The sequence below is a fragment of the Amphiprion ocellaris genome, chromosome 8 (assembly GCF_022539595.1).
Source record: "Amphiprion ocellaris isolate individual 3 ecotype Okinawa chromosome 8, ASM2253959v1, whole genome shotgun sequence".
Lineage (NCBI taxonomy): Eukaryota > Metazoa > Chordata > Actinopteri > Pomacentridae > Amphiprion > Amphiprion ocellaris.
In genome coordinates this window covers 3,437,183-3,454,916 of record NC_072773.1, presented here as the reverse complement: position 1 = coordinate 3,454,916, position 17,734 = coordinate 3,437,183, and the positions used below count along the sequence as shown (strand labels likewise).

The 17,734-nt window shown below is 39.1% G+C and overlaps 1 protein-coding gene across 2 annotated transcripts; it reads left to right on the top strand.

Moving 5' to 3' along the window:
• Window positions 1–293: 293 nt before the first annotated feature.
• nsfl1c (NSFL1 (p97) cofactor (p47)) lies at window positions 294–16,783 on the top strand. Of its 2 annotated transcripts, none has more exons than XM_023293571.3 (9): window positions 294–452; window positions 4,074–4,174; window positions 4,324–4,398; window positions 8,984–9,149; window positions 9,282–9,377; window positions 10,373–10,482; window positions 10,613–10,750; window positions 13,398–13,568; window positions 15,606–16,783. In XM_023293571.3, the coding sequence occupies exons 1-9, from the start codon at window positions 351–353 to the stop codon at window positions 15,766–15,768; spliced, it is 1,122 nt and encodes a 373-aa protein (XP_023149339.2). In that variant the 5' UTR covers window positions 294–350; the 3' UTR covers window positions 15,769–16,783. The 2 variants fall into 2 exon arrangements, with proteins under 2 accessions (XP_023149339.2, XP_023149338.2); XM_023293570.3 differs by having other exon boundaries at window positions 4,321–4,398.
• The last annotated feature ends 951 nt before the right edge of the window (window positions 16,784–17,734 follow it).

The window sequence follows — 17,734 nt, the reverse complement described above, 5'->3', positions numbered from 1 at the left end:
CCTCTGTGATCTAATATTTAACACTTTTGTTCCACACAGATAATGTTTATGAGTTAGTTCATGCACTAGTGTGACACTGACACCTAGTGGTTAAAACAATGTACACATTGCAATGAATCGTAGTTTCCAAAGAGACACTCTGTAAACTAATAAAAACTAGGATTTACGTATATTCGTCATGAAACAAATACACGTGAATTTTAAACCACCCAATCTGGTTTATTTTATTTTTATTATGTTCAATTAGGTGCGTTCCGTTACTGTTCCCGGTCGGAAACCAAAGAGGAACCATCATCTGTTGCTTGTTTCCTCAGGTGGAGGCGGACGAGTCGTCGAAGGAGCAAATCAAAATGGCGAGCCAAGAGGAGTCCGTGAGGGAGTTCGTCGCTGTTACCGATGTAGACGAGGAGAGGGCCCGGTTCTTTCTGGAGTCCGCCGGCTGGAATTTACAGGTACGGCTCTCCTGGTGTTTTTCACAGAGTTAAGGTGAGCTGTGTGGCCGACGATCCGGTGGAAACCGCGGCTACATGACGTGAGTCGGACGGATAGCTCGCCGGCTAACGTTAGCCTCTGTTGCCGGTAATTTGTGCAAGTCACCCTTTGACAATGGCTCGGCCGCTTTCTGTCACCGACAACGGGGCTGCTGTCCGCTCACTTTACCGGCTCGGTCACGATTACAAGAAACGTTGTCCTCATTTTTTACACAGGAGGTTGTCTGGTCATTTGTGGCTAACGTTGGTCTGCCGTGAGCCCATTGACCCGAGCTAGCTAGCGTTAGCCTGGAAGCACATAACAGCAGATTAATGTTGGTTAACGCAGCGGAGTACAGCATCTTTAGTTCCTAATGCTGCAGCACTGGACGTCCAGGTGTTGAGCAAAAAAAACTACACCTGTTTCTAAAACTGATTGTGTGCAGTTTGCATACAAATACAGCTGCTTTAATCAGGATTAACCTTCCTGTTGTGTTTGTTTCTCAGGAACAGCAATATTGTTCTTGGGACATGTTTAATTACCTGAAAATGTCAGAAACCAACAAAAATCCCAATGAACATTGTTTGCTCCTTTTCTATCAATATTCGCTGCAGTAGTGCTCTTTACCTCTCTTAGATCATTGTTCAATGAGGATAATTCACTAGCTTTTCATTAAAAGTTCATGTTAAAACTTTTTTTTTTTTTTAATGTATGCTGGAAAGAAGTTTATGTGTCAATATATAACTGAGGGACTTTTGAAGTCCATGGGATATATCTTGCATACATTTTTATTAAAAATTTAAAAAAAAATAAAAAAAAATAAAAAAAAACTAATATTTTCTATGACCATGTCCTTACAAGTTCTATAATTATTTATTATGGAAGCTATCACTTATTAATTAAAATGACTGGATATCACTAAAATGTCAATTAAATAACCGTCTGGATGTAATAACAACCACCTTCTAATTAGCTAAACAATAGTAAAATGAGCTTATTCAAAAATAGTTTTGTGTTCTTTTTATTAAGTTGAAATGACTCAAAACGTGTCCAAAATGACTTGAACATTGTCCAGAATGACTCAAAAATTGTTCAGACTCACTTGAAAATTATTCATAATTACAGAAAATTAGTCCAGAATGACTTGACATTTGTCCTAAATTACTTGAAAATGATCCCAAAGACACAAAAATTATCCAGAATGTCAAGAAAAGATCCAAGATGACATGAAACTTTTTGAAAATGACAAGAAAATTGTCCAAAATGACTCAAAAATTGTCCAGGTCAATATATAATTGAGGGACTTTTGAAGTCCATGGGATATATCTGCATACATTTTATTAAAAGTTTTAAAAAAAGCTAGTATTTTTTATGTTAATCATTATCATGTCTTCACAAATGCCAGAATGATTTATTATGGAAACAATCGCAAATAAAAAAAAATGACTGGATATCACTAAAATGTCAACTAAATAACTGTCCGAATTTAATAACAACCACCTTCTAATTAGCTAAATAATAATAAAATGAGCTGATTCAGAAATAGTTTTGATTGATTGTGTTCTTTTTATGAAGTTGAGATAATCATGACAGATATTTATTTTTTGGCAATATATCAAATTTTATAAAATAACAAATTGTGTCTGTGTCACCCATTACAAAAACACCTCTCAAGGAAGTGTGTTTATTCCAGATCACATGGCCTGGTCCACATGATGTCATTTCCTCCTGAAGAAAAGACTGGCCAGACTCCAAGGCTTTCTGGCTTATTTAATATAAAGTAATTTGTGAGTCAAGTCTGGATTTATCGCATGCCAACAGGTTTACTACAATATCTTTATAAATAACTTGCAATTTCAATTTTACTCAATTGTGTATATAATATTTAGAACAGTCTTTCGCTAAAAATACCATGTGGTATTTGGTTATGGGCGGCCATGTTGATTTTAGACCTAATAAGGTCAACTATGATACCTGTGAACTATGTTACAAAAGATACAATACAAGCAAGGATCTTATCAGGAGGAAACAACCTGGATAAGTACCATAAAACAAGTTCAAATGTGAAAATCTAACTGTTGGAAATCAAATGAAGTAATTTTGATGCATTAATAACATTTCAGCCTTTTTGGCTTCTAAGCTGCTTTATATGAGTTGAACTAATCAATTAAGGCTATTTTTACCAGTAGTAATCAGCTGAATCATTTGTAATCCAGTGCACAGAGCAGGTAAAGTAGCACAGAGACAAGACAATCAAAAGGGAATCTCTGACACAAAGTGATTTACCATGCAGAGGATCAATTATCCTCATACATCTGCAATATTTTACCTCCTCTGAGCCCTGAAATGTAATCAATCCGGTTATTTTTACAATTTGAAATAACGTTAAAGGACTAACTCAAGTCATGCAATGCAGTTTTCCACTCGCTAAAAGTGACTGCAGCTCCTAAACCGAGATGTTTCTGTCGTAGCTAAATGACTCGTCGGTTAGAGTTTCAAGAATATAGCTCATATGATAATTGCAAAGAAGACAATTTCTGTAAGCCATGTTAATTACAGTCTGAACAATAATGTTCGACAAATCTAACACATACAGCCTAAAGACTGATAGCAATGCTGCCTAAAGCATTCTAAATGTCATGTCTGATTATGCTGTAAACTGCAGACATTTTTTGGGGCCACAAATCATCGTTTACAAGAAACAGTAAAGTTTCAGAGAGGCATACCTTTTCTGTTACCACAAATGTAAAGTTGTGTGTATTTGCAAGTTATGATCCTAATAAAAGCAGCTGTAGATGTATATGAACCGAGTAATGCAGCTTTAACAAGAGGTGCCTCCGACAGCAGTCATTTTCTGGATGATTATCACAAGTTTAATGTCGTGTTTGTATTCAACACAATGAAGTGCTTAGCCACACTATTTGTGGAGTCTAATACTAACAAAATGAAACTGTAAGACAGACATAGTTAGAATTTCTCTTCTCTGCCAGCACTTTTAGTGTTACAAGAGAGAAAGTGAAACTAAATCAGTCGATCATGTGGTGTAAATAAAGAAAATTACTCTTGATAGAAAAACACTCCAGAACTTCAGACACACACTACCATTCAAAAGTTCTGGGTCATTTAGAAATGTCCTTATTTTTGAAAGAAAAGCATTTTTTTTTCAATGAAGATAACATTAAATGAATGATAAATCCAGTCCAGACATTGTTAATGTGGTAAATGACTATTGTAGCTGGAAACAGCTGATTTTTAATGGAATATCTCCATAGAGGTACAGAGGAACATTTCCAGCAACCATCACTCCTGTGTTCTAATGCTACATTGTGTTAGCTAATGGTGTTGAAAGGTTCATTGATGATTAGAAAACCCTTGTGCAGTTATGTTAGCACATGGATAAAAGTGGGAGTTTTCATGGAAAACATGAAATTGTCTTGGTGACCCCAAACTTTTGAACGTTAGTGTACATGGATTTAACTTCTCATTTAACTGCGGTTTTGCCTGAATGTTAGCAGTAATATAGGACATTTGTTAGATGATTGCTGATAACTGTTGATACCTAGATTGCTGTTGTTATCACTTTCGTTCTGCCTCCTCGCCAGCTTGCTCTCGCCAGTTTCTTTGAGGATGGAGCTGATGACGACATAGTGACGCTTCCTCAGCCGGAGGGAGGCTCCTCAGTGTCCCGATCTGCAGGGCCCAGGTATTTATTAACACCACACTTTGTTCTGGTGGAGATATACTGCCAAATGTGTACTACCACAGTGCAGCAAGTTCCATGTTTATTCTGTGCAGATGTGTCTTTACCGTTAATCTGATTATTAAACACACCGTGGTCTCTGTCCACAGCAGTCAGCCCAGAGTCACCTCCTTCAGAGATCTGATGCATGAGGCAGAGGACGAGAGCGATGAGGAGGAAGGCCAAAGGTAAGTTTAGCTCTCAATATGGTCTGTTTATTTATCGTTAATGAATGTGACACTTTATTTAACCCTTAGATGCACCAGTGGGTCAAAAATGAGCCGCTGAGGTTGTTCTCTTGTAATATCTTTGTAACCAAAAGTTTTTATCATTTCATTTTCCAGCTACTCCTCAAAAAACATGTTTTTGATATCATTTCATTCAGATTTTAAAGTTGCCTTTTGTGCCTTTATAGAAATTGCAATATCTGTATTACTACCCGAAGCGCTTTATCACTGATAAAATCATACAAGAGGTGATGAAGGGACAGAGAGCAGCAGCAGCTGGGAAAAGAGTGGAAAAATGTCAACAAGATGGACATTGACCTTGTTCTATTGCTGTTCTGTTTAATATTCTTCTTTTTCAATTGTCAAAATGTTCAAAGTCTGTTCTAAAGTGAAAAACAAACATATTTCAAACATGAAACCATTCTTGTGTGGATAAAAATATAATACAAACAATAATACAAATGATTACTCTAAACCAAAATGACAAAAATGGCCTAAAAACATTGGTTCTTACACAGTTCATTTTTTAAACCACTTCGGGAAGAGTTTAGGGTCCAATCGCTGGAGCATCTAAGGCTTAAAAGTGCCAAACCCTGTTCTGGACGACCAAATGTACCAGCAGAAACTAAAGGCTTGAGCATGGCTAACATTCATGCTAACCCCAAAACATCACTTCTAACCCTAACTTTGGATATGTCCATCCTTCACATGCACTGAGAAGTACCAGTTCAACTATTTCTTCTTTCCACAAAGCCATATTTAATCTGTGGAGGCAAAACAATGATAGTTAATGAGATTTCCTACGTGTCCAGACTTTAGTCCACCCTGTAGAAAAGCTTTCATGTCCTGGTAGGGATCCGCTGTCGTGCTCAACGACACTTCAGAGGTTTTTAGTAAGTAAAGTTGACAAATATTAAAAACCTCTGTAGAGGTCTTTCTACTGCTCTGAAATGGATGGTGGTTAAAGGCTGTATCTCGGTCTGTTTGAAGCTGTACGTCCTCAGTGTTTGGCCGGTAGAAAATCCCACCTAGTGGGTGTGATTCCAGAATGCACCAAACTATTTTTGGTCTCACCTCATTCACTGGTGGCTTTCTGCAGCATCAACAGATCCTGCTGCAGGGGCAGTGCAGTGGTCTGGCTGTTAGGGGACTGTGTGGGGCACTAATGCCTATTTAGTGCATTTTTATTACCTCCAGCAAATAAACTGAGCTAAAGAACAGCAATTGTTCTGTCCAGAACCAATTATACGGTCATGCATAATTTACAATACTCCTAAGTTGTATTTGGCAGCGAGGTGTGGCTTTAAAACTGACTGGGTTTCTGTAGTTTGTGTTGGTTTTTTACTGTAGTTTTATGTGAAGAAGTTAGCTTGTTGTCAAAGATTCTTTATATGTAAGGCGTCATGTCTTTGTGTGTTTTTTTTCTCCCTGTCGGGTGACTTACAGTGACATAACATAGGAAGAGTTATGATATGCAGCACTGATCTCCACTGAAAACACTGATTCTGTAGCTCAAGTATCTCCATCCATCCATTATCTATACACTGCTTAACCCTCATTAGGGTCATGGGGGGCTGGAGTCTATCCCAGCTGACTGAGGGTGAAGACAGGCAACAGTCTATCACAGGGCTTCATATACAGACAGTCACACTCACATTCACACCAGTTAACCTCAGCATGTTTTTGGACTGTGGGAGGAAGCTGGAGAACCCAGAGGAAACTACCACATACACAGGGAGAACATGCAAACTCCATGCAGAAAAATCCCAGGAAGGCCGAGACGTGAACCGGGGATCTCCTAGCTGCAAGGCGACGGTTCTAACCACCAAGCCACTGTGCAGATTATTGGCCCTAATTGAGGTTATATTATTGTATCAAAACCTCTAAAATTACTGAGTTTATTCTCATATCTGACAAAAAAACTCATATTTGAGAAGGAACCAGAGAATGCTTTGATATTTTCCTGACCAAAAATCGACCAAAGCAGTGAATCATTTGTCAAAAAAAAGTAAATTTCTGTTGATCAGCTAATGCTTGCAGCTCTACAATGAATCAAATTTGGTCAGTTTTATTCATACACTACCATTCAAAAGTTTGGGGTCACTTAGAAATGTCTTCATTTTTAAAAGAAAAGCAGATTTTTTTTCAATGAAGATAACATTAAATTAACCAGAAATCCTGATCCCGGGAAGGCCGGGAGGTCGTCTTCTGGAGCTTTTCCAACAGTTTTGAAATGATTCCCACATCCGCTACTGTTCAAAAGTTTGGGGTCACCCAGACAATTTCATGTTTTCCATGAAAACTCACACTTTTATCCATGTGCTAACATAACTGCACAAGGGTTTTCTAATCATCAATGAGCCTTTCAACAGCATTAGCTAACACAATGTAGCATTAGAACACAGGAGTGATGGTTGCTGGAAATGTTCCTCTGTACTCCTATGGAGATATTCCAACGCCAAGGCTGTCCGTTCCCCCATATAACATTGTCAGAAATGCAGCATTTGTTTTAGAGGTCGACCGATATGGGATTTTCAAAGGCCGATGCCGATACAGATTTTTAAAAAAATTTTCGGCCGATATCTAAAGCCGATTGTAGAAGCCAATTTTTAAGGCTGATATCCTTCTTTTTTTAAAGCACATCGATTACAAAAGGCAATTTAAACACTAAAAGTATATACATGTATATATTACAAATTAAATACACTGCATTTTCTCTCTTACCAAGAAACAAATCTCTTACCTGTTTTTTTTAACCAAATAAGCAGGTGTGGAGTGAGGCTTGTTGTTGCCTGACTCACTCACTCTGCTCATGCTCCGCTCTCTGAGTGCCGGGGGTCCTTCTAAGGGAAAAGCGCTCGCGGCAGCTGCCCGTACGGGTGCCTGATCACAAATCGGCTTTTTATTTGTAAATATCGGCCGATGGCCGATATTGAAAAAAGTCCATAGATCGGCCCAAAATATCGGCCGGCCGATATATCAGTCGACCTCTAATTTGTTTATTAGTTATTGATAATCCGAAATCATGACAACATAGAATGTGTCCATTAATATAGATGTACCCACAAACAAAATGACCTTGTGCTGAGCACAGATGTGTGTTCTTCATGTGTACGTTATGTACAAATACAGAATCATGTGACCTAAATATGTAGCAGACGGCGGGAATTAATGGGACTCAGAAACACCCCCACAATTTAATCATTTGTTCCTTGTATTATTTCTGATGGATAAGTCCTGATAAGTCCACAGCGGTGGATTTGTAGTAGGATCACAATCATGTGATCATCAGCAGGCAGCTGACGTAGCGTTCACTTGTTGTCATGGTTACAGTGACGCTGTGCCGCTATCTGGCAATGATACAGAAATCTTTAACAAATCCGTGGATCCAGACTATAAACTGCATCACTGCCAAAATCTAATCACTTGGTCCTTGTGTCACTTCTGACCTTCCCTAAAATTTCCATGGAAATCAGTTCATCCGTTTTTGAGTAATGTTGCTAACAGACAGACAGACAGACAGACAGACAGACAGACAGACAGACAGACAGACAGACAGACAGACAGACAGACAGACAGACAGACAGACAGACAGACAGACAGACAGACAGACAGACAGACAGACAGACAGACAGACAGACAGACAAACCAATACCGATTGTCACATAACTCCGTCACATTCCCTTGCAGAGTAACTAGCTGGCATTAAGTTAGCTGATCATTGTATGCTACATTAGTCTGCTGTAGCCCTAGCTAGTTAGCCGTCTTTAAGTTAGGGAAATGATGTTATAGCATATTAGCTTGCTGAACCACTAACTAACTAGCTGACTTTAGGTAAAGCTAATAATGTTATGCTATATTAGCTTGCCATAGCATTTGCTAACTATCTGATGTTAAGCTAAGCTACTCATGTTATATTAACTTGCTGTAGTACTAGTTAAGTAGCTGACTTTATGTTCAGCTAATAATGCTATGCTATATTATCTTGCTGTAACAGTAGCTAGGTAGCCGACTTTAGGTTAATAAGAGCAAAGAAAATATGACAAGTTGACTCTGTAAATGTTGGTTGTCTTTGCTGAAAGGTGACAGTTGTGGTTAAAGCAGAAATATTAGATTTCTACTCTATGAGAGATTCAGCTTTGAAAGCTCAGTCCTGAAGCTGAAATTCAGGACTTAAATGTGACCCGAGTCTACGTACAAGTTAATGAGAATATGATGTGATATGATGTAAAATACTCATAATGTAAAAAACATATTTATCTCACACTCGCTTTGCAAAGTCTACTTTCACGTTGTCGTCTTTTCCTTTAACATGAACTCGGTGCCCTATTTGGATTTGTTCCAGTGAGTTCCAGTGCTGATACCATGATCACAGCTTGTGTATAGTTTTACTACAGTTTAAACCTTAATAATATAGAGTGCTACAGAGACTCATATCTCACTGTGAGCCGTTTTATTGCTGTCTGTAGTTTATGTTTACGTGGCTTCTCTTCCTGCTGTGTACGTTGTAAAAGAAGACTCACCATCTCTGTCGACTCCCCGTCAGGTTTTTTGCGGGAGGATCGGAGCGCAGCGGGCAGCAGATCGTCGGACCTCCTAAGAAGAAGAGCTCCAACGAAGTGGTGGAGGATTTATTCAAGGGGGCCAAAGAACATGGAGCTGTGCCTTTGGACCGGAGTGGGAGAGGACCAGGAGAGCCCAGCAAAGCCAGGGTGCAGTAAAGCTCATGAAAACCACTCTGATGGGGTTTTATCTCGGCTATTCACGTCTTTGTCCTTTCTCTGTTGTCATGTTTCCTGTCAGACTCGGACTAATTAGTTTCCTTCTTGTCTTGTCGTCTCCAGGCCTTCGTCGGTGGAGGTTACCGACTAGGAGCAGCTCCAGAGGAGGAGTCGACCTACGTGGCTGGAGAGAGACAAGCCTCCAACAGCCAACAGGATGTGAGTTCAGATCCTGATTCTTCTTCTGTTTTTTTCCTAGTACTTCCTGTCCTGCATTTCTGGCACAAGTAAACCCTTCTAAAGTAGATTTCAGCCACTGGAATGGCAATAAGTCAAGACAAACCGGTGGAGGAGGTGGAGGTAATCATACTCCAGGAGACTAACTAATCATTAATCTAATACTGGAGACCTTCCAGCTTCCATGAGTGAAATCACGCAGCGTTTAGCAGGTAGAAGCCGGGATGCGTTGACGTATTCCTGGTGTCATGTTCATAAAACATTTGGAGACTGAAAAGCGTGTTACTCCTCAGTTCAAGGCTCCTTGATAGTAATTCACAAAGCATGCTGGCAGCAAAAGTAGTTCAGAGGTAAGCAAAGCCATAAAGGCGAGTCAAACCCTGCAGGTACGCTGGTTCTTCTGCACTACTACAACCAGTCTGCAGCTCTACTAAACTTAGAATATCTCAGTCATCTTTTAGAAGTATTTATCAAACCTAAAAGCCCAGTTTAGCTGAACATTGAAGAGGTTCTGCACACTTAAAGGTGTTGTTTGAGCTGTGAACTACACGATATGGCTCTACGGTGATGGAACACACAAATCCCAATATTGATATAAACATTGATGTCAATTTATTCTTAAAAAAATGCTTTAAATGAGTCCATTTTCTTTTCCTCTAATTGTTGCTGTTCTCCGTCCTTCCATCACCTCTTGTATGATATTATCAGTGGTAAAGAGCTTGGAGTAGTGATACAAAAATTACAATTTCTTTAAAACTTAAAAATTGAAGTGGAATGATTTTAAAAACATATTTTTCAGGAATAGCTGGAATATGAAATGATAAAAACTTTTCATTATAAAGATATTGCAAGAGAATGACCTCACTGACTCATTTTTGACCCTCTGATGCCTCTAAGGGTTCAGGGAAAAACATCCATGTTGAAGATCGTCTTCAGTCTGTGTACAGGAATAACGAGTAAATGTGTTTATGTTTCAGGTCCATGTGGTGCTGAAGCTGTGGAAGACGGGTTTCAGTCTGGACAACGGTGAGCTCAGAAACTACAGCGATCCTGGAAACGCCAACTTCCTGGAGGCAATCAGAAGGGGGTGAGGAAAGCTGAGTCATTCTGCAGTCAGATCTTTGAGGGAACCTAATGTAAATATATTTACCTCCACTGAGAGCTCGTTTCACATTCCAACCCCTGATGGATGTGGTTGTTTGTTCATCTGTCTGCAGGGAGATTCCTCTGGAGCTGAGGCAGCGGTCTAGAGGTGGGCAGGTCAACCTGGACATGGAGGACCACCGGGACGAAGACTTCTCCAAACCCAAGCTGGCCTTCAAAGCCTTCGGAGGAGAAGGACAGAAGCTGGGAAGGTGAGATCCACAAGCAGCTGCATTGTTTCTGTTACAGAAATTAACAAGTATACCAGTTTTACTCATTCTATAGGAGCATGAATCAGTCTCTGTGTTGACTCTGTGTGAGGCTGTATGTCAGATAAATGACTGGTTTCTAGTTGGTCATGTGACTGTTACTTTTATCTCGACTGTTTAACTGCATATTTACAGTGATGCTTTTATTTACTCATTGAGTGAAACCGTGACACTAACAGCGCTTAAAATAAACAAATAACAAAGTAAGACATGTGAATTAACACTTGCACTGTAAATTACTTACTTACTAAATTACACTTCAGTGCCATACTATTAAATGAAAATAATGCATGGAATGAGTGCATTTTTAGATAAAAATAAGTTGTTTATCAAGCTACTTAATCCTACTTACTCCAAACTGGAGGATTGATCTTTAACCCTCGTGTCGTCCTGTGGGACAAAATTGACCCGTTTTAAAGTTTGAAAATGTGGGGAAAAAAAATTAAAAAAATTTCACAGTGAAACTTCTGATGTCCACATTTTCAACATTTTGGGAAATCTTTGAACATTTTTTGGTGGAAAAAAGAAATGTTGAAAATGCTTCTTAAGAACATGCACTTAAAAATCGCTGGATTTTGGTAGATTTTTTTTGTGAATGTTCTTAAAGAAAATATCAGAAGTTTTATTGATATATACGGAATCACTTTAGATATTTTTAGGATGTTTTTGGAAGATTTTTACAAATTTTTTGAAAATATTTACATGAATTTTCTTGCCCAATTTGGGGGATTTTTTTTTTTTTTTTTTACTAAAACTTTTAAGGGAAACTTTAAGGAATGTTTGGAATTTTCTTCTTGAAGATTTTGCAAATTTTTATAAATTTGAGGAATTTTTTTGCAGAAGTTTTGGATTATTTTCAGACAAAGGAACAATATTTTTTGCTGCCCGTAAATGAAGACAACAGGAGGGTTAAGAGCAGCTGACTAATTATTATTCTCATGACAGCTGAGCACAAAAAAATCAGGCATTTGCACGTCTGGAAAAGTCTTAAAAGCCCTGAATTCTTAGACGACTTTATTAATCCCGGGAAGGAAATCAAGATGTTTCAGCAGCACTGATATTCAATAAAGGGATAAACAATACGACAAGACAGGATGTAATAATAATGATAATTTTATTTTTGTAGCACCCTTAAGAACAGCGTTCACAAAGTGCTTTGACAGTTTAGAACATTCAACACAGAGACAGTCAAGCAAGAGAGCAGTCACTTAAAATAGTGAAAAAGACAATAAATTAAATGAATAATTAGCTATATTTGCATGCATATCAAACAAGGGAACTAGGCAGTTTGAAAATTAATGAATAAAATTGAGGCTTAAAATATAAAATCAAAAGATAAATAAAAATGAGAGAATTAAAAATTTAGAGAGACGATATTATCCCAAAGAACCAGGCAGCTAAAATTAAAATAAAACAAGAGAGAACATCTAAAATGAACAGGACATGATACAACATAAAACACTAAAACTAAATAAAGCTAAAAGTAACAAGTCTTCGATTTAAAGAAGCCTGGAATATTTTCTCTATTCTTTCGACAGATTTATTAGAACCGATCTGTTTCGTTGGGGGACGACAGATAAAGTTATACTTCAAGTGTCTATAGGTCTTGAAGTTTAAATTTACTTTTTTTAATTGGCTGTCTTAAATATGATGTTCTTCTTCTTTTTCTAGAAATTGTGATGTTGGTTATGAGATGTTTTTCTGTGTGGCTGGCAGCTGACAGGACAAATTAAACACCTGTACAGTCACATTTAATTTAGTTTCTTTTGAATCCTTTTTGTGAAGTTTCATTTTGCAGCATCAGATTCAGGCTGAAGTATCTAAGAACTACAGTATCTCATAAAGGACAAGTGTTGATCGTTGCACTAAAAACGCACTTAATGTTGGATTTATGCAAATTTTTATATTGTAAGAGGCAAAATCTAATGAAAACAGGAGCCAAGACCCAAGAAGAATAATTACAGCTTTTAAAACAAAGAGTAAATATTCTGGGGAAGGATTAAGGTGGAGCGACAGAACTAAAACAGAATAAAAATGAGGTTACAGGTGTTCAGTACCTGCTGGGTTTAGGGTTCATTTTCTAGACTTTATGTTGTCAAATTAAGGAAAATGTTTTTAAAAAGTAGTTGTAATGGATTCCAAACCTGAAAATTAGTGATTTTTCTTAGCTTTTTTCTGAGTTGTTTTATATTTTCGAGCTGCCTGGTTTTCACAGGGCAGCAGTAGTGTGTAATTTTAATTTTAAAAGGTTATTTTATCTCCATAGCAATTAAACTGAGTACAGTCAATATAGTTGATGTATTAGGGTTTGAAAATGAGGTTAAAACAACAGGAAACGTTATCTAGAACCAAAAAGGAAACCAACCTGGGGCAGGAAAATGGCTGCAGATAAATCAAGTAACTGCAAACAAAATCAATGGCAGCTTCTTCTTCTGTGGTGCTGTAACATCCTGTCAAACATTTAAAGACAATTAATCCAATTAATACAGTAAATCTCTCTGAATATTACCTGATTAAAATGTGTTTTTCATCTTCCTCCGGTGTGACAGAGCCTCGGTCTAAAGTAAATATCGCTGTTTCCTCCCTCCAGCGCCACTCCAGAGTTGGTTTCTGGTCCAGCCACCTCCCAGCAGGACCAGGCCGCCAACGAGGCCCAGGCCAGTGCCTCGGTGACCCTCGACCCCTCTCAGCCCGTCACCAACATTCAGATCCGACTGGCCGACGGCGGCAAGCTGGTCCAGAAGTTCAACCACACCCACAGGTGACCGGTTAGCTCCGATAGCTTCACGTTGGCAAGAACACGAAGCTGCACTGGTGTTTCTGCAAGTCTGGGGGAATGTTTACTGTTGAGATTACTCTGCCAAGGAACCTGGCAGAGTTATATGACCAATGGTGTCCGTCTGTCTGTCTGTCTGTTAGCAACATTACTCAAAAACTTACTAATGGATTTGGATGAAATTTTCAGGGAAGGTCAGAAATGACACAAGGACCAAGTGATTAGATTTTGGCAGTGATGCAGTTTATAGTCTGGATCCACAGATTAGTTAAAGATTTCTGTATCACTGCGAGATAGCAGCACGGCGTCACTGTAACCATGACAACAAGTGAACACTACGTCAGCTGCCTGCTGACGATCACATGATTGTGATCCTACTACAAATCCACCACTGAGGACTTATCAGGACTTATCCATCAGAAATGATACAAAGAACAATTGATTTAATTGTGGGGGTGTTTCTGAGTCCCATCAATTCCTGTCGTCTGCCACATATTTAGGTCATGTGATTCAGTATCTGTACATAACATACACATGCATAACACACACCTGTGCTCAGCACAAGGTCATTTTGTTTGTGGGTACATCTATATTAATGGATACATTCTATGTTGCCGTGATTTCTAATCATGCAGACGTAATAGGAAGCTGTTTCAGGTTAATCTGTGGCTACCTTCTAGCTTAGCTGCTAGTTGTTAGCGTAGCATTAGCGGCTGTGAGAGAAGCTAATTTCCTGGTTTGTGTTTCTTCTACAGACATTTCTGAGACCACAAAAGAGGCTGCATCACACCTGAAGTAGAGCGTTTAATTTCGCGATAAACAACCAATAAAAATATGGACAAGAAAAGCACTCAGAGAGCACAGTACCCAAAGCTGCTCACTTGTATGATTTCTGATGGATGAAATCTTTAAACACTTTGTGGTCCACAGCGGTGGATTTGTAGTAGGATCACAATCGTGATTGTCAGCAGGCAGCTGATGTAGTGTTAAAACTTACAGACTCTTGAAGTATGGAGCTTGTTCAAAATTATAAGAACTTGTCAAAAATGACTCACAAAAAGGCCCACAAAGACTCATTTTGTCATTATGACTCAAAACTAAATTAAAATGACAAAAAAAAACCATATCCACACTGCCTCTACACCTTTCCAAAATCACACATTTTGCTTAAAATGACTCAAACATTGTCCAAAATTACAAAAAAAGTTGTACAAAATATCTAAAACCTGTAAAAAAAAAAAAAAAAAAAGAAGACTCCAAAAACACTCAAATTACCTCGAACTGTTCCAAACTACCTGGATTTGTTCCCAGAAAAACTCGAAATGTGACCAAAATGACAAAAACATCGACCAAATTACCTCAAACACAGACACAAAACACCCGTAAACATTTCCAGAACAACTCAAAACTTGAAAACTTGTCAAAAATGACTCATAAAATGGCCCATAAAGACTCATTTTGTCAGTATGGATCAAAAATTCTTCAAAAAAATGTTCAAAGCCATTTGGAATCTGTCTTAAATGAGCTTTAAATTAACCAAAATTACTAAAAACTACTTACTACTAAGTACTAACTACTACTGTATTTCCGGCCGCCATGCTATGATGACTCCACCCACAATGAGGTGGCACTCAATTCTAATGGAAAATGACCTAAACCGAGTCGAGTAGGTGCTAGTGGAAAAGCTCCTTTGGTGCTTGTGTCATTTCTGACCTTCCCTGAAAATTTCATCCATATCTGTTAGTCCGTTTTTGAGTAATGTTGCGAACAGACAGACAGACAAACCAACGTCGATCATTACATTACTGTTGCGTTCCTTGGCGGACTAATAAAAAAGCCAAACAATAATTGCCCATGCCGGTAATTGGTCTATCCCTAGAATCTCCTCCTACTGTCTCTTCTTACACCAAACATTTGTTTTTAGCCCCACTTTTGTTGCTAGCAGTCACCATGTTTGTAGTGCAGACACAGAAAGCATGAACTGACCTTAACATCGACCATGTTTCCTCGTTAACCCTTCAGGGTGTCGGACCTGCGGCAGTTCGTGGTGGCCGCTCGGCCCCACATGGCCGCCAGAGAGTTCATCCTCATGACCACCTTCCCCAACAAGGAGCTGTCGGACGAGAGCCAGACGCTGCTGCAGGCCAACCTCCTCAACGCCGTCATCGTCCAGCGGCTACAGTGAGGGCGGGGGGAGGCCGATGACTCCCCCTCCACCCGGTGGTGAGGCTGAGCGACTGCAGCCCTGACAAACCTGCTGCCCCTTCCGAGGGAGGAGAAAACACGGACTTATGTATGGACTTCTAATTTCTGATTTTTGTTGTTTTTCTAAAAGTGAAACGTAACGCTCTGCTCCCCAGCCCCGCCTCCCCTCCCTCACCGCCCTCACCCTCCGAGGTAACGAGGGCCGAGAGGAAGCTAAAAAAAAAAAAAAAAAAAAAGCCCTCCCAGAACGGATCTTCTAAGAGCCTCTCGGATGCTGTTGAGCAGTGGTTTCGTTGGGCGTGAGTTCAGCGGACAGTAAAGCTTTCTGAGCAGCAGAGATGTTCACTAAAAGCGTCTCTGTGTTCCATTAACCAGCTCCCTCCTCCTATTAACCCTCCAGCTCTGTTTACTAGCAGGTTCTGTGGCTTCAGCAGATCAACGCTAGCGGCAGATTCTCACCATGTTTCTGTCTCAGCAGCACAAACCACCAGGAAACGCCGACATGTTGACAGTGTGGTTTTGTACAAGTTTCCATTTCTCTCCACATATTATGTTTTTTTTGTTTGTTTTTTTTTTCTGGAGAGGAAAGTGTAATGATGTGACAAAACACGAGGTTTTCTTTTATCTCCAACTTATACCAGTAGCCTTACTCTCCCGTATCCACCTCCAGAAACACACCTGCCCCTTTGTTCAGACGAAGATGGAGTTATTTTTTTAAAATGCCTTTTCCCCCCTCCTTTATTTCCTTCTTTTTCCTTTTCCGATTGTAGGCTTATCCCAGTTAGATGGTGGCATTTTGATAAAGTGTAACGTGACAGCTTTATTATCAAACCAATGGTGGAGCGACACAACGTAGAGATTGTAAACACTGGTTTGTAGTAGTGGAATCTGACTTCGTACGATACACTGACATCTTCTATGCATCCTGGGGCAACACAGAAATATGTTTGGACCTCTGGTGAAATAAATCCATTTTATGGTTGATGTACAAAGAACTCACTGTCTCCTGTTTTTATTGTAGGAGGGAAACCTGATATTTTTAGGTGACTTTATTAAACCCCGGAGGGAAATTAAGTTACAGCAGCATGGATATTCAATAAAGGGGTAAACAATAAGACAATACAGGATATTAGGGAATAAAGTGAAGGTAAAATAAGATATAGAAAAAAATAAACTGATTAAAGTTGCAAGCAGCGTTAAACGGGCCTCGCACATCGAGATGTGACACAAATGTGAAGGTGTGGAGACGTAGCAGACCTATTTCAAGGATTATATCACCAAGTTTGTAGCAACGGTATGTGCAAAAGTGGAGCAAGTTTTCAGAGTTCTATTGTGCTTCATGAGGCAAAATGAACCAAACAAGTTTTAGAAAAAGAGACAAAAAAGCTCAAATCGGTGTGTAAAAAGAGGATAAAATAGATGGAAGCCAGTGTAAAGGTGCTGAAACATACTGGGAGCCAGTCTGAATGGACTGGAACCAAAAAAGGAGAATATATCAAACATAGTGGGAGCCAGTATATAGACACTAACATATATTGGGATGAAGTGTAAAGGTACTGGTAGCAAAGATAAAAAGGCAGAAATAAGTGAAAGCCAGTATAAAGACCATGAAAGAATAATGAATATGAATAGTGGCAATTGACTAAGAATAGTACATCAAAGTGTAAATATGTCATCTCATGTCATTTGCACAACTGACTTCCCCTCTTGACGTCCCTTTAGTTTGCCCCTAGTTATGCTGCTATAGGCCTAGACTGCTGGGGAACCTCTCTGGATGCACTGAGCCCTTCTCTAACTACCTATGTATTTACTATATATACCATTATTGCATTACATTCACTCTGTTTCTTTCTGTGTCCTTTCTCCGAGTGTCCCTGGTCCCAGAGCTGGATGCTGGATGCTTCAGATGTGTGGCTGTGTTTTATGGTCCTTGTGTCCCACCCCCC

Bases quoted from the DNA above. Each gene is read 5' to 3' on its own strand.
- nsfl1c (XM_023293570.3), top strand. From the start codon at position 351: ATGGCGAGCCAAGAGGAGTCCGTGAGGGAGTTCGTCGCTGTTACCGAT. The intron at 453-4,073 runs GTACGGCTCTCC...CCTCCTCGCCAG, and splicing joins CCGCCGGCTGGAATTTACAG to CTTGCTCTCGCCAGTTTCTT. The intron at 13,569-15,605 runs GTGACCGGTTAG...TTAACCCTTCAG, and splicing joins AAGTTCAACCACACCCACAG to GGTGTCGGACCTGCGGCAGT.